This window comes from Columba livia, chromosome 1, assembly GCF_036013475.1.
Source record: "Columba livia isolate bColLiv1 breed racing homer chromosome 1, bColLiv1.pat.W.v2, whole genome shotgun sequence".
Classification (NCBI taxonomy): Eukaryota; Metazoa; Chordata; class Aves; order Columbiformes; family Columbidae; genus Columba; species Columba livia.
The window spans coordinates 195,196,817-195,222,632 of NC_088602.1; the positions used below are offsets into that span (position 1 = coordinate 195,196,817).

General features: G+C 42.9%; 1 protein-coding gene across 6 annotated transcripts in view; it reads left to right on the forward strand.

Annotated features, from left to right (window-relative positions):
• CELSR1 (cadherin EGF LAG seven-pass G-type receptor 1) overlaps positions 1–25,816 on the forward strand; it is a 167,552-nt gene that overhangs the window by 67,057 nt on the left and 74,679 nt on the right. For all 6 annotated transcript variants that reach the window (XM_065048981.1, XM_065048976.1, XM_065048980.1 and 3 more), the window contains exon 2: positions 4,302–4,940. In XM_065048981.1, coding sequence (XP_064905053.1) covers positions 4,302–4,940 — 639 coding nt within the window. The remainder of the gene's footprint in view (positions 1–4,301; positions 4,941–25,816) is intronic.

A 25,816-nucleotide genomic window follows, 5' to 3' on the forward strand; every position in this document is an offset into this window, starting at 1 on the left:
TCAACACTGTTTTTTATTAAACTTGTCTGCAACAGTTTTTGAAAGAACTTTTTCTGATTTCTTTAGGATATTTATGTTCCCTTCATCACCCCAGTATCTCAGCATTTCAGCGTCTGCACCTGCTACTCCGCAGTGTACATGTAGGTGCTGTTATCCCCACTTCATGGAAGAGAAACGAGCACAGAGTGACAAAAGCCATTGGTAGAAGGGGTTTAGGAGCCAGTCCCGCAAAAGGATGGATCAGTTCCTGTTCTCTTTGGTCCGTCCCGTGTTTCCCTTTGCTCAGGCTGTCTGGGTGGCAGTGGCTTGGGCGGCTGAGGTCCAGGCTGTCCCCTCAAGCCACCCTCAGCAGGATGCCTACGGGTCCCATCTGCCAGCACAGCTCATGTTTTTGGAGCTTCTTCAGGAAGACTCAGGCATCCAGCCAGTTTGCAGCAGCTGAGCAGATGATGGTGGTGAGAACCACTGACAGCTCAGCCTTGTGTGTGTGTGTGTGGACTCATGTGCCAAGGTGCTCCAGAGAGCGAAGCGTGGCCAGAGTTCCTCCTGCGTAGCATCACTTGAAGGGTGTTTGACACCCCTGACTGAAGCCATCTTGCATCTGCCAAAACATGATGGGGACTTTTTATAGCTGTATCAAAAGACCTTTTAGCAGAAGAGCCCGTTTAGCAGTTAGAGAATAACAGATTCGTTGTGCATGTGTATCAGATAGCTGTGTATGGTAGGGACATCAGACAGTGAAAGGACATAAAATATTACCACTTCATAAAATAACACTTCCTAATATTATTTTTCTGACATTTCTGGCAGTAAATGTTTGAAAGTTTTATGGAGTATTTCACTTGGGAATCTCAAAACACATATGTTATTGTCTACTTACGGCTTAATTCCCAATAAAGACAAGGACAAAATTTCCACTTTATTGTACTTGTTCCAGATCCTAAAAGCGAATGTTGTCTGTTGAAAGTAGAATAGATACTAATTTGGTCCCATAAAGCCACAGATTGTTTCAACTTTCCATGAATTTCTGAATGAATGGATGATCGGATCCCGTGATGCTGCTCTCAGACTCGCTGGTGTATGAAAGAGGCGCTTGTCCAGCAGCCTCTATAGCCGGGCTGCTCTTTTGTTGCCTATAGTACACATGCTCAGCTCCTTTTTGCTCTCTTTTTATTTTAATGCTCTGCAACAGGGCTGCACAAAGCTGCACTGGCTTTTAGAACACGACTTCATTTTGCAGCTCTACGTCTGTGCCCGGTTTTCTTTTGGGCTCCCTGCGGAACAAGGAGGCTGTGTGGTATCTGACACCGGCCTTTTTCCAGTGATTTATTAACTGTGTCAGAATAGCTGTTGTGAATGCTGGGAAGCTCTTGCATATTGTGACAGTTGATATTGATTATGACAGTTTGTAGACTCTAGTGCGTTGTCAGACAGTGGATCGTATTTTGTCTTCTTACTATACATACCATGGGCTATAGATCATAGTGTTTTCTTAAGAAAAGGACCCATTGTCCAGCATTCTCGCTGGTATGAGGGAACTTGTGTAGCGTATTGTGCAACAAATAGCAAAATAGTTCAGGCACCCTATGGGACAGGCAGGCGAATGTCAATTGCTTTAAAAAAAAAAATTAAGAGTTTGTTCTGCTTCTGGGCTTTCAAGGGAATGAGCCATGCAGTTGACAGAAATGGGTAAACTAGTCTGAGGATGTTGTCTCTGAAAATACGGGGCATGCTCTATTGTCTGTTGGCCAGAAATCCACAGACTGTGCAGGAGGAGTAGGTTGCAATGAGGATTTTGGCTACCCATCATTTTTAAAGGTTACTTCTCAGTGAGGGTGACAGAGCACTGGAATGGGCTGCCCAGGGGGGTTGTGAAGTCTCCTACTCTGGAGACATTCAAAACCCGCCTGGACACATTCCTGTGTAACCTCATCTGGGTGTTCCTGCTCTGGCAGGGTGGTTGGACTAGGTGATCTTTCGAGGTCCCTTCCAATCTCTGACATTCTGTGATTCTGTGATTTGGGTCTTGATGGAGGCCAAAATTACGTGTTTCTAGACTGAGTCTGAGCCTGAGCAGAGAAAGATTTCTGCAGACTTGGGAGAAAGTGAAGGCCGGCGTATGAGCTGCTGTGAGGGGCACCTCGAATGGATCGCCTGAATAATGACCTTCTGACTGTTTGGTTTTAGCCAGGCAGTACTAAAGTAGCACACAGGAGAAAAGACTTCTCTATTTGCCTAAAAGCTGCTTCAGTGCAGAAAAAAGTCAACAGCTGAGCTTTTACAGATAACCTCATCAGGAGGAGGGAGTCAAAAGCCATTTGGTTGATTATGCTGCTCTGATTTACTATATTGCAACTATATTATTGGGAGAAAAATCTTGCAGCAACACATCTCTTTTTAAAACAAAACAGCACTTGAGGTGTAGCAGTGACAGCCAATGGGAAAGGAGCCATTCTGATTTTTCTGTTCCTGAAAGATCTTTATAAGAGACCATAATGGGTCATAAACTTTCACTGTGAGATAGCAAACCTTAGGCAAATGACCTTTAGCAATCCATGCTATTAGAATTTTGATCTCACACTGGGTTTAAGGTGTTTCAATTGCAGTTTCTGCTGTGATTTTACAGTGATGTGACTCAGAATCCATTTTCACATGTACTTTATGGTTTAACTGAAATAAATGTAATAGCAGGTCAGTTTTGAAACAACTATTTCTGGGATACTTTGGGCCAAGACTTTGGCAGTGAGCTGCGACTTAAGGGAGCTGGATTCAGTTCTTAACCCTCTGTGGGCCTGATGTTGGCCATTCAAACCATGAAGTGAACTCACCTCCATTTCCAGCTGTTTATTTACACTATGAGGTCTTTGAGAAGCAACATTTCCTATCAGAAGCCAGTCTTGATCTCTCCTGGGATTTCTAGAAGCTGCTGTAATACTAACTGTATTTTCTGTAATGTGATCTGTATTTTCTTAATGAGTCCTTAATGTTAGCAAGGAGACAGAATTAAACTAAGTGGTTTAGTTTCAGTGATGACACAACTTCCCATTCCATACTCACATTGCATTTGGATTAACTACAGCACTCACTGTGTCGTAACTATGTTTCGTTATGATAGAATGCTCTATAGTTTGTGCATTCACAGAATCACAGAATCGACTGGGTTGGAAAAGACCTCAGAGATCATCGAGTCCAACCCTTGGTCCAACTCCAGTCCATTTACTAGATCATGGCACTAAGTGCCATGTCCAATCTCAGTTTGAAAACCTCCAGGGACAGTGAGTCCACTACCTCCCTGGGCAGCCATTCCAATGCCTGACCACTCTCTCTGTAAAGAATATCTTTCTAATATCCAGCCTAAATTTCCCCTGGCAGAGTTGAAGCCCATGCCCCCTTGTCCTATTGCTAACTGCCTGGGAGAAGAGACCAATCCCCACCTGGCTATAACTTCCCTTCAGGTAGTTATAGAGAGTGATGAGGTCACCTCTAAGCCTCCTCACAGCACTACTGTCAGCCTCAGGGTCTACCAAGATTTTACGGTGGCATCTCTCAGTCCAGTGTCAGGTATTAGTGCTATATTTATATATTTATGGGTTTTATTGCAGAACATCCATGGCAATATCAGAAATGCTTTAAGGGAAGGATAAAATGGAAGAGTTTTTCAATGTCTGCTTTTCACTACGGATGTATTTTTTTAATTTTTTTTTCTAATTTTCATAAAGTATTTTGAAGAAGTTAGGTGTGATGAATAGAGAAGTTCACGTGTTCATATGTGAAGACTTGTTTCCTTAGGTGACTTTTGTCTAAAGCTCTGGTTACGACTCTCTGTATGTGCATAGTTCTGGCTCATTAAGCCTGAGACCATGTCTGGAGAAGATAATTTTGTTGTTGCGCTGTGAAAAGCAACAGCCTCCCAGCACTGCTTGTAGACTAGCAGTGACTTGTATGAAGATCCATTCAGTCGCTGTCATGAGAAGCCCCTTCCCCTTGGCTCCTCCTTGGCCGTCCTGGGGCTGTCAGGCTGTCCGTTCGCTCACTAGCACTTGCCAGTTGTTTGCCTGGGATGTTCTCTAGCTGTTCTGGGCTCTTCAAGGTGTCTCTGGTCCTTCGAGTTGCAATCCTTAAGAGATTTTGTTTTGTTTTCCTGAGTAAAGGCATTGGGTGGATACGTTTCCCTCTCCCATCCCAGTGCCCTGAAACGCCTCAAAGGTCTGTTTTATTTCCAGGAGGCTGTGGGAGCCTCCTTGTCCATAGGTTGAAGCCTGGTCTCTGACGTCGCTGTTGTCTTTCTCTCTTCCCTTCAGATGGCATCCACAGTGTCACAGCAATCTGCACCCTGCGTGTCACCATCATCACAGATGACATGCTCACCAACAGTATCACAGTGCGGCTGGAAAACATGTCCCAGGAGAGGTTCCTTTCCCCTCTCCTGTCCCTGTTTGTGGAGGGGGTGGCGACAGTACTCTCCACCGCCAAGGATGGCATCTTCGTTTTTAACATCCAAAATGACACAGATGTCAGCTCCAATATCCTGAATGTGACCTTCTCAGCTTTGCTCCCTGGTGGCATTCGAAACAAGTTCTTCCCCTCCGAGGACCTGCAGGAGCAGATCTACCTTAACAGGACCCTGCTGACCATGATATCCACCCAGAGGGTGCTGCCCTTCGATGACAACATCTGCTTGCGTGAGCCCTGTGAGAACTACATGAAGTGCGTCTCTGTCCTGAAGTTCGACAGCTCGGCCCCGTTCATCAGCTCCAACACCGTCCTGTTCCGCCCCATCCACCCCATCAACGGGCTGCGGTGCCGATGCCCCCCGGGCTTCACAGGCGACTACTGTGAGACGGAGATTGACCTCTGCTACTCCAACCCCTGCGGGAACAACGGGCTGTGCCGGAGCCGAGAAGGGGGCTACACTTGCGAATGCTATGAGGACTACACTGGTATGTGTTTATCTTATCTTTGACCCATGATTTATATGTTGGACCATCAGCCAGGCCAGCTCTGTGTCAAGCTGAAATTGCTGACATTCTTAGTCAAAGGGAGAAAAACTAGCGCTTGTGAGTGTCACACGTCACTTCGGGTAAGTCCCGTATCTCCGTGCACTCATGGTGGTAAGAACCATCCATTGCTCCAGGCTGTGCAAGGGGGCTGCCAGCTTCTGAAGCAATTCCTGTGGTGTGAATTTCTGCTAAAAACGCTTTATGCAAATGTATTGCTTTTATCTGGGAGGAAAAAGGTGGGACACATTCCCTGGTTCATGGTTTTGCATATTAACTCCGTCCTGGCCCCTTAGCAGTCCCCTCCTACCAGGGCATAGTGGGAGATGCACAGCCATCATAGGAGCTCATCAGCTCTTGGTTGTCAACAAGCTCAGAGTGTGAGGATGGTTCATGGTCCCAAGAAGCTGCAGTAATACACATTTATGGGAAATACTGCAAGTCAGTTCTAGTTTGTAAGTGTCCAGATAAACTCCAGAAGGACGTAGGTTCTGCCAGGCCTGTCTCCAGCAGCCTGCTGAGGAGCATACTTTGCCTCATCATGGACTTGACAGCTAATAAAGATCAAAGTGCTGCTTCTCAAATACTCCGGAGAAGCTATGGAAAAATATTGGCTGAGTGTTTTCTAGGATTATTTATGTATTTGAAATTGCACATGCATTTAAGTGTTCTGCGCTGACGTGCTGCCGGCTGTAATTTATGCTGACAGCTCAACGATGTCTGCTGTGACCCCGCAAATGAGGGGTGAAGCAGAGGGGGATGTTCCAAACACTGCCTCTCGCTGCCGAAGTTATAAAAAATTGGAAGCATAAATTATTTAAGTCTCCATGCAAAAATATCTACATGATGTGTATGCTTACTGGTCTGGATCCAGCCCTCTAGGTGGGAAGGGTTTTCTTTCACTTTTTGTGGCTTTTCACTCAGGGCTATAATTAAAAATGTGATGACGGAAGGAACCAGCAGTCAATGAGCAGGGACATGGCAGCAGCAAGTGAACTTGTCTTTGCCTGGAAAGAGGGGCAGGAGATGCTTCCTGAGATCAGAGTGGGGTTCAGGGCAGCAGGACCTTCCTGAGGGGACAGACATGGACTTTTTGCCTGACTGGTGCAACCCTGAATAGACCTGTGAGCTGGTTGGGATATTTGGTCTTTGCTGAGGTGTGATTTTCCTGCCAGCCTTCTCATAAATGACTTACACAGCAAAATACATTATAAGGTCCATTATCCGTTGCATACAGCTGATGCAAAATACACGCAGCATTGGGCATCACAGAATAGATTTAATTTAATTTAACATGTTTATGTACTATTATACTGTAAATAGGAATGGTTAGAAGTAGCGAGTTTCATTAAACAAAGATATGCATATAAATAGGGATAATTCATCCACATCTTAATTTTTGGAATAACATGCATTCCTGTGTCAGATCTTGATGGTCTCTTGCTAGAAATCTTCAAGAAAAAAAAAAAGGCTAAATATACTTTAAAAATTAAAGAGAAAAATCTTATATTAATAATTGACAAACATATTTAATAATTAATGCTGTAGTCAGAACAGACACAGTACATATTTAGAGGAAAGGCACCATATTCTTCATACACAAAGAAAGATTTTATCTGTAACTGTATTTTCAGTGCATAGTTGTTGAGTTAAAAATTAACTGTCCCGCTGCCAGGATATTACAGTGATCAGAAGTTAAGGAGTGAGCACTGCTTATGGCCATGCCACCTTTAGGTTTCAGAGTTAACTGTGCTTCAGTGAAACACTTTGTTGTTTCGAAGGACACTTGAGGTCATGATCACAGGTTGGCCAGGGCAAAACACAAGCAACCATGATCAAGAGGGCTCTGGAATCCCTTTCCCTCTAAATTGATACCATTATTATTGAATATTTTTGTTTTATTGCTGAATAAATGCAGTAGACAATTACCATCTACTCTGTGGCTGGTTTATGTTACATTAGTGCCTTTAGGCTCAACGTTGCATGACAATGTATTTTCCATCAAAGCTGACACACTAACCCACATACCGTGGTCATTAGCTGGTTCATTTTCATTTCATTTTCAGAACAAGGTGGAAAATGTTATCAACAAGTATCTATTACCAGAAGTATTTTACAAAGATCCATTATTGAATCTTGTCCCATCTTCTTTAAGATTTGTTGTTCTACATATGATTTTTTGTATTTTAAACACATTCATATCTATTTTCAATTTCAGTCTATATCTGTTAATCGTAATACTGTGTTTTCTGCTGGCATATAAATATTTATTGTTTGCAACGATCCAGATTTATTTATCTATTTATCTATTTAATATTTAAACAGCACAGGTTGGTTTCAATAGCAGCAGTGTGTATTGGCTCATGGAATGCAGCAATCATAAGTCAGAATGATCAGAGAGTATGGATGAAAGTTGGGAGATTCTGGTACTACTGAAATGTTACCACTACTACTCATTGTAGTAACATACCAGTATGAGGTACTTATGAATCTTTGAATTAACTGTAAAAGATGAAATACGAATGGTAATAGTCAATGAAATGCAGCCTGCTCTGGGAGCTCTCATGTTTCCAATTCCCAATTAAGAGCCTACCTAGAAAAATAATTACAAGAAGATGCTAAGATCTGTCATCTCTCTGAGGAGATACGCTGCAACTTGATGAGAAATCACTGCACAATCATAACCTTTTACTGACTCTATCTGACTGGTCACCTGTTAAAAATATAGTGTTTATTTCCTGTAGAAAATAATTATGTCCTGTCTTAATCGGATGGAATTTCCCCCCATTTTTCCACCCCGCTTTGAAGCCCTCCATTTGTTTTGATGTAATTGTTAGTCATTTATACTTGATGAAAGTTTCTCTGTCTTCAGGACTCTTCTGTTACGGGCACAAAGGTAAACTGAGCTTCTACAAGATATTTCTGAAACCCGATTACTGGGTAGTTTGGGGTGATTTGGAAATTAGCTTCACTTCCTGTGACGTAAGGATGTGTGTGCAGAAGGACATAAATTTTTAATCATGTTTATTCAGAATAGTGACCCCTTTAACTCCTTTTCTTTATATACAAATTAGTGTAGAGAAGTGAACAATGTACACACAGTCATGCTATTGATGGTGGGGAGCAATGTGCATGACTAAAGGGTTAAAGGATGTAATTTAAGCTAAGCAAACAAATTTAATGAACTTGAACACTGTGGAAAGCCTGTGTAATTTTTCCAGCTGTATTTCATTTATCTTTGAATGCTGCAGAAGCAGCTGAGATGAACTGTAGTTGAGTGGTTGCCGCAGCAGATTCTGAATGAGCTGTACTTCCAGCCCCATCCCGGCACCTCCTATAGAGCTGCGGACATAAGTCACCAGCGTTTGGGGTGTGAACTTCCACGGTTCCTGCCCTGCCATGAGCAGGTGCCTCCTGCCCTCGCTGGGTCTTCCCACAGCTCGTGGTCCTTCCGCTCAGCAGCCGCCACGACTCTTCTTCTCTGCGTCTGTGCTCCCAAAAAGTAAAATGTAGTTTGTACAGAACAGAAGCTCTTGAAAGGGAAAAAGCAACAACAACAACAAAACTCGCAACAACAACAAAAAAAACAACCCCAGAAATCAGAGATTTAATGTTCCCACAGTTCTCCTTAGCACAGGGCATTCTCTCTGCCTCCTTTGCTACCTGAACCCTAGCAAGGAGCAATTTCTAGGGAAAAAGATTGCCGGAGAATTTCCCATATCCTCTGCATCTCTCCTTGGATTTCACTTCAGAGAGGGGAGAAATCTTGAGGGGCTGTAAATCTTATAGTAATCAAATACAGCAGTTAGAGTTCTTTTACATGTTACACTTTTTTCCTCTTAATTTATTTTTTGATACCATATTGACATGAGAAATCATGACATCTAACTTGGCCACCACGAATTCTGACTTTTGTGTCATGAGAAGGTAATTATAGCTGGTTTTGCAGCATTGTGCCAGAAGTCCATATTGTTTAGAAAGTTCTCAGCGTTTGGCTCTTGCAAACATATAGCAGTAAATGTGAAGTTTTGCTTCTACCTTATCTTTACTTATATCCATTCTTCAGATAGTAATTTCCCAGCTCGGTCTGATACCAGATTCTCGTTTTTCAGGCTGGAGAGATTTGTTTGGGAGAATTTCAGCTTTCAAGTAGAGAAATCTGGCAGCCAGGGTAGCCGTCATGAGTGTTTCATCTTGGGTGAGACGGTCTGAAATTCCCTTCTCAGTTACACTTCTGCAGCTCTGCTGGAGCAGTGGGATCACAGACGTGTAACAGCCAAGATCCCGTGCAGCAAACCTTCATTTGATTCCTTCAGGTTCCTTCCTGCACCTTTAACTCCTTGCTTGGTTGATGAAAGGCCATGGCTTTTCAATGACAAGGCTGGACAGAATTGTCCTCACTGGGCTGGGCGGCTTTTCCAGAACTTTCCAACAGCTGTAGCCACGTTAGTCTTTGCCATGAAACACCAAGTAAGAAATTCTGTAGTTCCCAAACACTCCTATAAATGTAGGGATGTTTTCCACAGTATTGGACAGCTTTGTGGGTCATCTCTCTGTGATACCTCATTCCGGTGTTATCTAATGCAGTAAGGGTACTATGATGTTTTCTATCATTGCTGCCTAAACAGTGTCCCTTAGTCCAGGTCCAAAGTTATGCTACTGGATTCCAGGTGCATTTTTATAAAGAGATGAAAACAGCCTAGGCAAGGTCTAATGCTGTAAAAAATAGTATATATATTTTCAAGACTTTAAACATAATTACAATTATGAGAGTGCTGGGTGATTTGCACTGTTTTCAGAATTTAAATGCTGTGTATTTCTCCATTTGCAGAGTCATAAGTTTTTAATGAAGTTTTTCTGCTGATCCTGGATGTGGGAAAAGTCAAGGAAGACTGACAACTATCAGCCTTTTAATAACTTTCACGGTTTCGCGGTGCCTCAGAGAGGAGTACCTGGTTGCCTTTCCTTGCAGTTTCTCTATGGCAGCACTATGAGAAAGCTTATGTAGGGTATTGCACCCTGGCGAAGGTCTGTGTGACATTGGAAGACTAGAAATTTTTCTTGTTTTTCAGCAGTGCTGTGCCATGCCGTTGTTTTGATGTTTGTAGTGGAGCTAGGTATGCGTAACTGCAATGCAATTTCCTTTTGATTGCTGTGGACCTGTGCAGCTAACTTTTTCCCTCTGATGGAGAAATGAATGTATGCTTACAGGATGTTTCCTTACGGTTAGTACCCCATAGTTTTCCTCCCTGCATGAATGTCCCAGCAGAGTCTTTTCTATCAATCTTCAACTTGCTCTGTCTCATCAGCATGCAATTTTTGAGAAGAAAGACCCCTTCTGCCTGTATTGAACAAGCAGACATCTCCATTGGTGTGGAGCGAGCCGTGTCCCTGCGGTTGGCAGCAGTCCGTTCCAGTCAGGTTCTGTGGCCTCTTCCCAGCCCCAAGGGCTCACATCACTTGGGCAGCTGGTGAGGACCCCGTCAGCAGCACAGTGGATGGTCCAGAAGCAGAGCCTAACTCTTCCAAATGTTTTTCAGAGCATGACTGGTGCAAAAGCTGGAAAACCCCATCTTTTCCTCTTTTTATGATCTTGAGCACTCAGCCATGTGCTGTGAAACATAGCATCTCATGAATCTTACTCTCAGTGCTTTGAAGTTTCCCCATATGACTGCTGCATTTACCCATACCAAAGAGCAATGAACCCCAGATGTTGTCTTGTGAGCTGACTTAATATCTAAGCATGTAAGGAACCCATACAACCTATTCTTTGCAATTAGCCACAGATAATAAGTCTTCCATTGGCTCTTGGGCAGTGCATGCTGCATTTGAAGAGCACAGCAGTCAACTGTGATATTTGCATTCCTTTCTTTCCTTTTAGTGAAATGTCCATTTTACGTCATGAATTCCTGAAAATAGGTATTAGTTTTGAATACTCAGATTAAGAGGTATCATCTGGCAAACTTGTTGGGTGTATATATATTGTCAGAGACCATGCCTTCAGATCATTGCAAGCTGCACCTGTACAGAACACATTTCATCTAAGGATCACTGTGGACGCTTGTTACTAACAGTGAAGGAAGCCTGTGAGACCCCCTTTTGAGCAAGAGGATGCTGTCCCCCCCACCAAAGCAATGGGAAGCTGTGGCACAGCATCGTCGTCTCTTCCAGGTCACATAAAAGCAGTCGATGGCAAACTCCAGAGCAGCTAAGGCAACTCCCATGGGCCATTCCTGGGCTGTCCACAGCTAGAAACCTGGGGGAGATCCCCATGAAAGGCTTTTCTTTCCTGACAGACTCTCAGCAGGAGGCTTTGTGCCCACTCATCTGCTGTGTTTAACTCAGAGCTTTATTGTGTGTGTTAAAATGGGTCCTTGCTTGTTTTTGCAGCCAGGCTCGCTGTTAATGTGTGCAGGGATGGGACTTGCACACCACAACCTTATGGTTGAACTCAAGTGTTGCTGGGTTGGACCTGAGGCTGTGGCCCAGACAGCACGACTGCATGACTGCTAGCCTCCACAGATAACTGAAATAATAACAACAGAGTGAAGTTACACTTTCATATATTACAGTCAAAAGCCGAAGTCCATTAAACTTTTAAATGTTGTTGTATTTTTGTTGAATATATTTCTGTCCATGTCACTAAACCACACAAGGTGAACACTGGACATCTGGAATTTATAGGAGATTCATAGGAGTGACTGAAGAGGTCTACCACTACTATAGGTGGATTTTTATCTGCAGAATATGTCTTTCAGCTAATCTTCAACCTATGCTCACTTGACAGGATGCGAAAAGCCTTTTCCAGTTGGATTACTGCGGTGTATTTGTTGACAGTTTAGTTCTCAAATGGTGTAAATGGCCTGCAGCCTTCATGTCAATCTGCCGTGCCTTTTCCTAAACCCCAGCAAAGAGTTTTATCACATTACCCTCATCCCGATGTGCATAAAGTAGCTACTGTTTAAAGTTTGAAAGTTTTCCCAGTCATGTACGAACCCTCCTTTGCCCCCCGCCCCGAGATGCTGCACATGGGACGATCTTTGATTCAGCTGAAGTGCTGCAAGTGCCGGGGGTTCGGAGGCCTCTTCTGGAGCCTCCTGTCTTATCCTCCTCGCCCGTGGAAATACTTGCACTGATCAAAGTCCTTTGCTGTCATGTGGAAACCTAGCTACAGACTTCATGTTGTGTTTGTTCTTCTTAATGAGTTTTAGAATGGTTTGACAAGACTTCTGTTCTTATCGCAGTGGAGGTGTGATGAGGCTTTGTAAAAGCAAGCAGCAGATCACACACCAGTGTCATCACTTAGGCCTGGCTTCAGAAGCCAACTTAGTAATTCAGCTCCAATACACTTATGAATGTAGCTCTTCCAAACAGTTCAGGGTCTAGGAAATCCTCCTTACTGATTGCACGTTATGATCCTTTGCTTCACAGAATCACAGAATGACAGAATGTTAGGGATTGGAAGGGACCTTGAAAGATCCTCCAGTCCAATCCCCCTGCCGGAGCAGGAACACCCAGATGAGGTTACACAGGAAGGCGTCCAGGCGGGTCTTGAATGTCTCCAGAGTAGGAGACTCCACAACCCCCCTGGGCAGCCTGTTCCAGTGCTCTGTTACCTTCACTGAGAAGTTTTTCCTCAAATTTAAGTGGAACCTCTTGTGTTCCAGTTTGTATCCATTACCCCTTGTCCTATCATTGGTTGTCACCAAGAAGAGCCGGGCTCCATCCTCGTGACGCTCACCCTTTATGTATCTGTAAGCATTAATGAGGTCACCCCTCAGTCTCCTCTTCTCCAAGCTAAAGAGACCCAGCTCCCTCAGCCTTTCCTCATAAGCTTCTCCTTGAGATGGCTGTGTGGCTGGCCTGTTCTTCTCTTCATTTACCTGCTCTCCTTATTTGTCACCTGCACAGTTTTTCACTGATGATTTTATGCTTTTTCTGCCACTGTTGATAATTTCAAGTAGCATGTAGCTAAAATTCAGTGTCCAAAGAGCCTGGGCAGTAACCAGTTTGAGGATGGTTCCATGCTTGCAATTACATTTTTACACCTACTTGCTGTTAATGCCATTGATGTCTGTTGGGTTACATTACAAGATGGAGAGAAGGCAGGTTCTCAGGTGTTGGCTGTGTGAAGTCAAGGAGCTTGCAGACATGAGAGGCCCATTAGCACACACTGCGGCGTGACAGCATTGCTGCTGTTGAACAGTGCTACCCCAGCTCTTCTACAATGTAGGTGTTTAATATCAACCCCCAATGACCATGTATAATTATAGAATCATAGCATGGTTTGGGTTGGAAGGGACCTTTAGAGATCATCTAGTCCAACTCTCCTGCCATTGGTTTCAGTCTGCTTCATTAAAGGGAAACTTTGTTAAAAACCTGGTGTGAAAACAACACATTTGAGCCTGAAGCCAGGCCAGGCTCAGCTCATGTTTGCTGCTGGCAGCTGGGTTTACCCTGGCCTGGGTGCCTGCCTCTGGCACCTCACCTGTCCGTCCCACCTCTTGGCAAGAAAACATCCTGCGAGTATGAGCTCATGGGCTGGTGGTGCTTGGTGGGAGAGGTACCTGCTGAGCACCTGGGGTTTCCTCGGGGCATTCCGGTCAGTAACAACCAGTCCAAATTTAGGATCCTCTTTGTTCTCACGTGTGAAATCTCTTTTGTTGTCTTTAACCTGTTGTACGTGTATTTTTTTTAATCTTACTCCATTGATTTTCAGCAGGTTTTAGGCTCTTGACTTGTACTCCTGGTTTTATGCTGATGGAGTTCCTGTTACCACACCTAAATGGGAGTCACAATTCTCCCAGGCTTTTTGAAAACCCTTGTTATAATGAATTTGCTTATCTCCATTGGTATAATTTAAAAACAAACAAAAAAAAGGAAGGTGGAGCATAATTACACGAAGTGGAGCTTTTTTATTATGATTTTATAGGTACATATAAAACCCGTGCTCACTGATGTAGCTAAATTCCCACACACCATCATAATTATGAACATATATATGCGTTGCAGAACATGGAGCTGAGAGAAACTACACACACTGAGGTTTATTTTAATTAAAATATTTTACATAGCCATTTATTAAGCAATGGCCAACTTCTCTGTGACCATAGGTTACAACTGTGTTTTTATTTATTTAGCCAAGTTGAGCCTGTGTAATGTAAGGCTTGGGGTTTTTTCTTAGAGATTTTTTTTAATGTCAGATGGGTTGGCTGAATAAAATTTTAAACTGCAAGTAAGCCACACAAATGCGTTCTAATACATCAAAACATGCACTTGCTATGAGTCAGTACCCTTTACGTGTTTTGGGGTTTCTTTTGCCAATGGCCAGGTGTCTTGGTTGGTTTCTTTCTCACTGAAAACAAGTCAGATAGGGAAAGAGGAGAAGAGAAAGGAGGAAAAAACAAAACAAAACAAAACAGCTTTGCCTTTAAGTTATATGTGAGGAAGATAAAATCATAGTGAGACAGTATTTTTTTCCAATATGCTTTGTGTTCTGGAAAGCCCCTCACAACGTTCATAGCAAATCAGAGGTGAAGCCTAATAAAAGGAATTCCAGGAAGGCTGGAATTAAATATTTTAGATCTTCAAAACAAAAAAGAAATTGAACTTCCAAGGAACAAGTTAATGGGACTCCTTTTCTGCTGCTGTAAATACAAAACTGGGAAACAAAACTGGGAAGCCCCCTTATCATTCAGTAAAACCAAATTATGCAAAAAATGTGGGTGTCTGTACATATTTATAATTCCCAAGTTAGACATTTTTATTTTCATCAGCAGATGAACAACAGGAAAGTGGCAGTAAGGACAACTGGGTGCAGAGATGAGGGTATCAGGATAATGTCCTGTTAGGGAGGAAAAAAGTATGAAGTAGTTTATTGTTTGTCTGTTCTTTGTGTTACGATGATTGAAGGTTTCGACAGTTGAGCACCAGACTGAGACACTTGGCCTTGAACATCAAGATAATTACAGTTCTGCAATACAGTTGTGCGGGGCACGGTGGGAACCACAACTTCACTGTTGTGGCAAATGCTCTTTTGTTCGGAGCATCACGGCTCGGTGCCTGCGGCCCAGCCCTGCTCCTCCTGGCGGGGTTTGTTCTGCGCCGCCCCCGAATCGCGGCTTCCACACCAGCCGTCCACCCCAATTTTCAGTTTCTGAAAGTTGGGATGAAGATGCTTCACTTCAGTCTGTCTCAAATTCTCCGTAGCTGAGCTTGTGAGAGGTTATTTTACTACATTTTTCAATATAATAATTTTTAAAAATATTTTAATTAGATAGGGCCACCCAGCTTCAAGGGGTCAGCGCACTGATATGCACATTTTAGGAAACTTTATTGTGAAGATGAGTGTTTTATATAAATAATTAAACATTATTAATTGTATTCATTGTATACAGATGATACAATGAACTCTATTAACTGTAGCAAGATGTTAATCATTTGAAGTGACTTTTAAATGAAAACATATTTTACAAAAAGGCTGAATTTTACTCTACTAAACTGTTGTAACACATGAGTAAAGTACAAGCTGTGGAAGCTGGCTGCATTCATTTTTAATGAGTCTGTTTAAAGATATTTTTTTAAAAGTAGCTTTTGAATTTCTGCCTAGTCTGTAAATTTAAAAATATATTGATCTTGAGATGCTTTGTTCAAGATATGTGACATTACCTGGCCATTTTCAGGAGTCATTAAGAAAAAGCTTCTCTGGTTGAGTTGCTTTTTGTTTTCAGTTTATGTTCTTGACCTGTATATTAAATATTTTCGAAGCTACCAAAATGTAAGATTATAGGATTATGTTTTTACACCCTAATCCTCGTCATTTGACAAGCAAAGGGCTTTTTGTTTTTTTTTTTTCAAAATTTGCCTTCAGGGTACAACAATGGAAGTTTGATGAGCGTCAGATTGTTTTTACCAGTTGTATTTACTCTGTCAAGCACAACCTCTGAACTCATACAATCCACAATAAGGACAGTGATAAAGTGCTTTTAGGTATAACTTCCTCTTAACCTAATAGTTCTCATATAAAATGAAAATATAAAGCTATGAAATCCTAGCCTCCTAAGATGCAATTACAATAATAAATTTACTTTAAGCATGTTTTTCGGTTGCTTTATTAATATTTTATGGCTTCTCTTCAATTATTCTCACTAATTTGCCATTATGCTTCTTTCCACTGGAGCTTCTGGGACCACCTAGGAAGTTAAGGGGCATGATTTAGTTTGAGATCTGACTGTTTCTAAATGCCATCATTCTTACCATAGGATTGGATTACACAGAAGATGTGAGAGTGAGATTTTCCCGTGAAAACTTCTAGTTTATGGAAAACACAAAATGCAGGCTCTCGTCTGTCTTCTTTTAATGGAGGTGTGCAGAGTTAGCTGCCTGTGCAGTTAATCCCAGCGCGCTGCTGGGGACCGGGGCCAATGGTTTCTTCTGTGCTTTGCCTCTTGTTCTGAGCTGAAACAGTGACATGCAGAAAGTTAAATAGGATCTTAGTGGAATAAGGGTCGGACTCTCCTAAAGATCACAGTGATGTTTGCCATTGAAAGGGAGATTCTGATGTCCTTATTGCCATATTTCTGGGTCATTTTCTTTCTTCCTCTCTTTCTGAAGTCAATTATTTGCAGGTATGTTCCCTTTTTCAAGGGCTTCAAGATGTTAGCTTGCTCAAAAATAAGTGCTAGAGCATTCCCTTTCCCTACCAGTTTGGGAACTGGGCGTTGCAGCCTTTGGTGTCCTGCTCTGTGGAAGCAGCTCAGCGTGAGAGTCAGCGGGAAGCGGGACGGTGCCTGGAAGCACGTCTGGTTTTCTGACCCCCGAGTTCCTGTTGATAAAAGATGTTATTGCACACACGGCCCTGGCGCAGCCACCACGCCTGCCTTGCTTTCCTCATTCACGTAAATACTTCAGATATTTGGGAAAGGCAAAAATGGCCTGTGGAACAACAGCCTTGGGAATTAACGGTGCCACCGGTGGCATTCAGTGCCGGCTAAAAACTGCAGCTTTGCATGATGAAATAGCCTTTTTTGTCATCTGAGCAGAGGCACACCGAGTCTGAGTGCCCTTGTTCTTTCTGGCTCCTGCCCGTGGAAGGAGGTGAGAACCAGGCACGGCGGCCGGTTCTCAGGCCAGAGTGTGTGCAGGGATGCAGATACGGACCAGTCTGCAAAGGTTGTGCCGAAGGGAACGTGTCCTGCGGGCAGAGTTCCCTCCATGTGCCCCTCGAGTAACGCTCCTGGAGATTAATCAAGTGGCACAGAGAGTGCAGAAAAAAATACACTGTCAGATGTGTATATAGTAAAGGTAGAGGATGGTTGTTGCTCTGAGAAATAAGAGAAGGATATTCCCCTGTAAATGAATATAACTGTGGAATGCAGAGGTGTGTTTTGTTCTTTGATCTCCAGGTTTTCCATTGATTTTAAGGTGGGATTTTTAGGAAGAGATTTTATTCCAAGTAAGACATAATGCAAATTGCAGACACAATGATATAATGTAATTTGGGTTTTATCTTTGACATCTACACTTATGTTTTCCCCCTAATAAATACATCCAGGGATAAAGCTTAGGCTTTTGAAAAGCACTGCTTCATCACCATGTCTTACCTTAAATCAATGCAAATTGCATCATGATAAATTGTCTTACGTGTACACCTTCCACAGAACTCAACATAAACTGGAAATTTCAGTGTGTTTCTTTTTTCTCTTGTGTAGATTTGTGCCATCTGTAGTCCTGGATGAGAGACAGAACGTAAAGAGGTCTCTCAAGCTTTAACAGGTCAAATGCAGAGGGAGATGACACCTCGTGAAGGCACTGTACATTACAACAATTGCTTCAATAATTTACAGAGCTTAGAGATAGTTGTAAAATCAGCCAAGAGTTAAGCTTAAGACATTAAGAAATTAGCTGTTGGATCTCATAGCGCAAAAAAATTGCTGGTAGGTAGCTGTGGCAGGTTGAAGGCATGGATGTTTTATTTCTCATTGTCCTCTGCTGCATCTAACACATTCAGAAAGAGTGCTTTTCCTCAGCATCTCCTCAGAAGCCTGGGGTGATTATATCCCGTGCCATGGGAGCAGGCGGCGGGGAGAACCGGGCACATTGCGTGCACCTCTGTTTTACTGTAGGGTCTGGCTCCTCGCTCATCAGAGCACCATAGGAAAAAAATCACAATACTTGTGGTAAGTGTTGGCCCCGCGTCTGGTGCTCGCACCACTCCTGGCCTTGCTGCTGGACGGTGAAAGGCGAGCTTGTCTGGTGTAGGCAGAGTGGAAGCTGAATGACTGAGAATTTTTAATCCTCAACAACCATACGAGGAAGACAGCACAGGTATTGAGGACCTGGTCGTTGAAGGAAGGTCCAGTGACCATTCAGATTGAGCATATATCATCTTGAGAATGTGCTCATGATTTCTGGAATCCACAGACTAATTCATTTCTCCAACAGATGTGCCCCAAATATCGCTAATCCTCCTCAGTATTGTCTCTTTTTTCCCCAATTATTCCTTCTCATTTAAATGCAAAACCACAAAAAAAAAAAAGTCCCAAATCATTCATTTGTCCACCCATCCCTGCAGAGTGTCTTTTGTTCTGCTTTGTTTTGTGACCAGGGGAGGGAGGAAGGGGAGGAGAAGAGGAACATCTTTGCTCAGGCTGGTGCTGTGTGTGGGATCCTGGGCCTGGCTTTAGACTGGCCAGGGGCTGGATACTGTTTCAGTGGCTGCTCTGCCTGTGCAGTGCCATCAGTTTGAGAGATGGGGACCTTTCCCTGCTCTGGCCTTTGTAAAATATGGTTTAGTTTGGTTGCTCAGGCGGTGGGATGGGGTCCTGGCCTTCCCCTTGTCTGTTTGGCCAGGGCATTTTTCATCATGGTCCTCCTCCTCCCAGGAGCTTGCAGGACCCAAGAGTGGCCATGGTGCAGATGCTGTCCCCAAGGACCCTGTTGGGAAAAAGAGATGAGAAGGGTTGAGTAGCATCTTCGTGTTGGGGTGGGAGTGGGAATGGGAGCTCCCTCAGAGCAGCCGGTTTCGGTCATGTTTTTCAGGCTGGAATTTGACCACCAAAAGTTCTCACATGTCTTGGGGCCAGCAGATGCCACCCACAGCTTCAGAGGCAAATGAAAGAAAATAAAAAGCCTCCCATGTTCATTATTTGGAGCATCTCGTGATTAAAGATCTCATGACCTTTATTTAGCCCAGTCCCATGATTTTTGGAAATCTGATTTGTGAGTTATCAGGGATGCCCAGAGGGAACTTTGTGGAAGAAGGCACAGGGAAGACAGTAGGATGATCATAAAGGAGAGGGATGATACAAATAGCCAAGAGAGCACTACGCATTCTGCACCCTCTCTTCCCACCAGCTCAGAGCTTAGTGCTTATGCCCACAGAAAACTTAACACACTGATTTCCTGAGTATCTTGTTTTGGGATCATTTTCTATCACCTCAGAGAGCTACTTGGCAAGTAATTTATATATAAAGTGTGTGAGAGGAATGTTTTTGTTGTTTTGCTTACTATTTTAAATACAGGTTACTTTCTTGCAAGTACATCTTGTTAAATCTGGAACAGCTAGCAACTTAAATTACGAAAGACAGCTGTGATTACAAGTCACTGGGGTTTATTCCTGAACAGTGTGAGTGTATGTCTCTGTGTTTGATGAGTGCTTGTGTGTGTCTATGTATTTATGTATTATTTTAGTTTAGCTTGTTTCTTATAATCTGCCTTCGTAGTGCAGAAAATGGCAAAAAGAGTAAAAAAGCAATGGGGAGGAGGGAGACCCCAAAATGGACCTTAAACTGGTGTTTCTTTCTTTAAGAGTGTTGGGGCTGATACTAAGTTTTCTAGATCAGTCCCAATTCTAAAACCATGGATAAACAGGTAAAAGGAAAGACCAAAGTATATTTTCGAATTTGAACACAGCAGCAGCGTAATGTATGAACCTCATGAAGTGAGGACTGTCAGTGTTGGTACTGAGTCCAATGAACTCATTTGTGCAGCCTCTCTGAAGTGGCACGAGGGGTCTGGCCATTGGTTTCTAAGGGACCCAGATTTTACCTCTGCTCTTCAAATAGGACTTCTGAGTCATCTGCGTAAAATGGTACATGGGTATAGTTGTCCCCTAATTAATCGCAGTCATTAGTACACCAGTGGCTTCCAACTTCTCTTTGATCCAGTTTCTCCTTCATTCAGAATGACTTGGTTACTTTTTCTGGGTAACTGTTCTCTAACCTCTCTCACAAAACCAGTAGATTTTTGCTTGTTCGTTTATTTGTGTAATGTTTCATTGGTAAGTGGCATTTGCTAGGAGATTAGGCTCACTTTTCCCAGAAGGCTCTGTGGGTAGGCTCATGCACCACAGAGCCCCTGAAGTCATGAGTTTCCCTCTGTTGGCAAAATCCAACATTCATTTTTATTATTTGACTTGCACTTACATTTTAGGCAAATTTTCCTGCAGTATATCCCTTCACAGGAGAAGAGAGTGGAGAGAGGTGGGTTATCTACTAAAGCTGTTGATCCATTTCACCTAAGTCAAGCATGAACCACTACACTCACACGTGAGCGTACACTTAAAGCTGTATTTCCCTAACAGTTAAACCTTTCCAAGACCATTCCTTCATTCTTATCCCTGGTGCGTGGTCCTGCCTCCTTCCCTTGTGCCTGCTGTGCTATTCATCCATCAGTCCTAGGAGGAACCTGATCAGAAGATCACTAACCCTACAATAAAGAAGTGGATGGTGTTTTGCCATCTTAGCTCCACAAATCAGTCAACTGCAGGATTACATTGAGTGCCAACACGTGGGAGGGGGAGGAAAGTGAAAGGAGTTCGGGGAAAGGAGGGAACTATAGTAACTCCTACTCAGCCTGAACTATGATGAAACCACCTCTAAAGTGGGTGTGTTGGATCCCAACTTCATTATCTCTTGTCCCAGTAGAGATTTTCAGGCTGATTCTGCAGCTAATTTGTTTTAACAGCCTTCTTATTACTTAGGGCACTAATTGCTTTAGTGCCATTTGTCATTTTAGGTTAGTAGCGGTTTAGTTACTAGAGGAAAAGTAGCATTGATTTTTCCCCTAATGTGCAAGACAGAAAATACTTTTTTAATGACAGTTGTTCTTTTATTAGGGCAATGGGTCAATGGGAATTCTTTGTAGAATTTAGTTGCCCTATTTCTTATAGTTTCTCCTTTCTACTTTAAAGTACATCATTTTAGGCTGGCTCCTTAAATCACCTTCTCAAAATGCTTTCCATTCAGGTGAAGCAACTACAAACATGGAGGACAAGATTAATATGTATCTAGAGCAAATGACAGGATGAAGGAAAGGAGAGAAGAATCAGTTCAAGTCAAACAGTTACAGGTGCTGAGTGAAAAATTAACGTGTGCCTAGGAATACTGGAAAAAAGAAGAACATCAGTGCAGGTCTGCTGCTTCACATAAATGTAGATGTATTTAATGTAGTATTTCAGTTGAAAACAGTTGGAGAATGGTGCAAATTTTTGAGGGCTATTTCCTAAACAGGGATATTGTAGAAACATGTTGCAGTAAACTGAAGTGTAGAGTAATTCTGTATTTACACTAATGGCATCATGTTGTTTCCAGCAAGCTTTCCAGCATTATACGTTGTCTGTCTTTACAAGGTCAAGCAATTCACCAACAAAACCACAGGCAGATTTCTGCAAAGCCGGGCTCATTGATGCATACCAATGTGCTGATTGAAACCTATAGTGTTGAGCTCACAAGGTATTTGCAATTGTGAGGCTAGTTTTTCATTTTTCAAATAGTATATTTGTATTTCTTTTCACTTTTTCAATCATCATTGATTATTTATTCATTGAACTCTTCCATTACTTTGTTTGGAATAGGTCAGAGGAGGACCAGATCTTCTAGCCAGTCTTTTCCTTTGCCTGGTCTGGTTATGTTACACCTGATACTGGAGTGTCCTCACCTACCTAAAATTAATAGGAGAAATTTTATGATTAACATCTTTGTAAAGTTAGTCCTAAAACTGAAAAAGAGATACATGATGGTTGAGAGGAGGAAGCAGTGTCAAAAGCAACTACCACATTGTGATCTCAAGAGCTCCAAGACCAGGAAGCACTACATAAAGGGCTGTGTAAAAACCACAGGGCCTGTAGTTTTAAGAGTCATCAATATTAATTGAGAGCAAATAAGATCAGCTACTGTCCTGTAACAGTGAACCATTTGCTGGCTAGGACCAGAATTGTTTTGAAGCGCAGGAATCTGCCGGCAGATAACAGGCAGCCGTGGCCTGTGTTATCTGACAGTGCATGCTTTAGATATAGCAGCTGGAGGGACTGAACTTCACATCTCCTGCTTGGATTTCACAAGGTTGTGATAAATAAGCAGTTTTTTAAGTGATTCCTAAAATGCTGCCCAGTGTTTAAAATGAAATTATAATAGCCGAGGGAATGCCATGAGGAGCGAAGGGGAGTTTCGCGGGCTGGGTGAGGGGGTGAGCCATGTCAGCATGACCAGCATTGCAGACCCACTCCAGGCTGTGTGGTGAGTGTCCGGGCTGTGCTCTTATCGCCCTCCAGACCCTCGCTGCACAGCAGCTCTCCCTCCTTCTGTACTATTTTTTCCCACCAGAATGCGAGACATCCCTCCGACCCTGAGCTGCGGGCGGGCACGCAGGAGCGTTTCATCCCCGGGGCTGGCGGATGCAGATCCCTTCAGCTTTCCCTTTTCAGCTCCTCAAGTAGCTCTTCCCTTCCAGCCGGACTCCAGCCAGCAACCAGCCTGTCCTTCACATCCATGCAGGCTTCGGTTCAAATTTTGAGGGCACTTTTCAGGCCTCAGAGCAGTGCTGTGGGGTGGAGATGTGTCCGGGGTGAGGTGGCCGCCCTTGGAAGCGGCAAACCCGAGAGCCAGACAAAGGTGTGTAGTCTTGACAGAAAGGGTTAGTTGGGTGCCCCTGATGAAAGCCCTGCCTTGAATACTTGCTCACATAGCTACTTCATAACGCCAAAAATGCCACATTTCTAAATAATTTCAGGCACTTTTTTTACCTTGGGGAAAAAGGATAAATGGGGTTTATCAGGCTTCTTAGTAGACCTATGTGCTTTGAAGCACAGTGATATCTTGGAGTTACTGTAGAGATTTCAAAACCACTATTTTCATATATTTTGGTAAATACACATAAAATATGAAAATTCAACATGAAAGAATATGCATCAAATGCAGTTCTCATTTACATTACAAACTAAAGAGAATTCAGAATAATTTTAGTAACTGGGACATCAATGATGCTACAGCTGAATGAATATAGGACAAAGGATCTTATTTAAAGTTGAACTACATTCTTTTAAATTACTTAAGTATCACAATGAAAAGCAGTCAAAACATAATTCAGTACAACTTTTCTGTAACCGTTCTTTTCCCTTAAATAGTTGGATGCCTGTATAGGTATCTAAACAAGTGATCTGTACATTCTTACTGCAGAATTAATACAGAACCACCAGTGGCTTCCAGCTTAGGCTTTTATATTCCACCTCCGTATTGCCATGGCATTTCCACAGCGTGCTACAGTGCCAGGAATCTCTCCTTTTAGCTCGCCCCTTTTTCTTGCTGTGTATTCAAGCCTGAGCGTTATTTGCTTTTGCCAAATATATCATTCTGTTTTCAGAAAGCCTTGAAGATTGCATTCCTCTCTGAGCTGGAGAGTTATTTCACAAAATACCCTATGATTTTTTTTAAAGCAACAAGCCTGTGTTTAATCTTTCTTCAGAAACTGTGTTTGTCCATTTTTTTGAGAGTTTTGGTACACAATATGTGTGTGTTAAGGGGGATGGGCTGTGCTTGTGCAGCGGATCATCAAGAAGTGTTTTCTGTAGTGTCCTCTTAGTGCATCCAGTGTGTGTGCACGCTTTGTTTGGCACATCCAGTACACTGAGGGAATTTTCGCTCTTGGATGATATATATAATTTCTCACAAAAGAAACACATTGTAGAGCATTTTAAAGTACTATGGGAGGTGTATTCACATAGTCTTGCCTGATACTTACAGTTAATAAATGGAAACAGGATGATATTTATCAAAAGGTTTTCATGGCATTTCAACTTAATACATTGAAGTGAAGAATATGGGAACATCAGTGCTGAATCAGAAAAGCTCTAAGCACAGGCCTGAAGCTGAACTCTCAGCTACATGGTTTATTACTTGAGAGGTTTTGGATTGCACTCCCTCTAGGATGACGGGAAAGATTTACTTCATAATTTGTTAACTGCAAGAGTTATTATTATAGAGAGATGTGTTCAGCTCCCTTGTGCTTTGTATCACATCCCTTTCAAATATACTGAAACACCCCAGTCTGTTGTTTGCCAGGAGACAGACAAATGCATTGGTCGGGAGGCAGTTGTATGGTGGCTCTGCTCATGTGGGGAGCACGGGGCAGGACCAGAGGTGGGTCCTCCGGAGCTGAGCCCACCTGGATGGGATGTGCGTTTGGCTGGCAGCATGGTCCCAGCACTCTTGTATTTGCTCCTGCATTTTGCTGGCATAAATCGTACCTGCCTGAAAAGCATATGATGTTGATGTGAGAGGAGAAAGGCAGCAAAGCTGGAGAGCCAAAATGGCTCGGCTGTCCACCTCACCTTGTCTCAGAGATCGCTGCCCCCAGAGCAGTGGCTAAACCAGCTGCACACTGTTGCAAAATACGACCTGGTGTAAAACAGAGGTGCACGTCCAGGTCTGGATGCGGCAGCGCGGGCAGCTTTGGCGTGGGAACCCGCGGGAGCAGGGCTGCGGGGGCAGTGACTGGAGCAAAACTTTCTGCTTTAATTTGCCTTTGTGAGTCACTGCCCACAGCTCCTGCTGCTTTTACTTTCCTCCAGGAATGCATTTGCACGGTTTTAACTGTGCTTGAATTAATGTGATTGTATAATCTGGTAGTGAGTAATCATGCAAATATCAAACTGTTGCAAATACATTCATTCCTTCAGCCGGTTGTGCTGAGTAGTTTTGCTCTGCATTTACTCGTCAGACACTATTACTGGGTAAAATTCAACTATGTATGCCATCTTCAGTTTCTCTGAAGAGTTTTACATGCAGGATCTGAACATACTTTATACCTTAGGAAGATACATGCCAAAACATAAATGTTAACTAATTAACTCACATAGAGGGTTTAGCTTCCCATACAATGATTAATTCAGCAGCTGCTTTTGTCCCAACCGCAGCAGATTTTTTGAAGTGAATATCTTTTGTATGTTATATTTTACAATTGTGATTCACTCTCAGATTTTGGGCAAACACAAGAAAAAATATGGTGTACATAGAAAGGAAGACACCTCATTCTTTAGTATTGCATTTAACGCGCCTTAATACAGCCTTCTGAGTTAATAAAGACAAAGCATTTGGGGGGAAAACAGGTTCAGCAACCCTTACACAGAATCTGTAATTTCTGCGGGGAGTTACTGTGCCCGTCTCTGAAGAGTTCAGAAGATGGCTGTCACCTGCAGGATACGTGGGAAAAGGTGGAAGCAGTATGTATGTCATTGGTATCCTGCTTATTCTTTCTATAAACATTTTGCAACCATTGTCACGAGTTCAGCCGTGCCCTGCCGCTGCCACGGGCAGCAAAGCCAAATTCCGCTCGAGGCGAAGTGCAAACACTTATCTGTTGACACAATTTCCAACCCATAGTGAAATGCCAGAACAATTTACACGTATTTTGGTTGACAGAGAGTGTGTAAGTTTTTAGCTGTTGATGTTACCTCCTCCCATATAGATCTGTCTGGCAGCAGCCAAGGAATCTGAAAACTGGGGCCAGCGTTGTTGGGTATTTGCAAGAGGATTGCTCAGCAG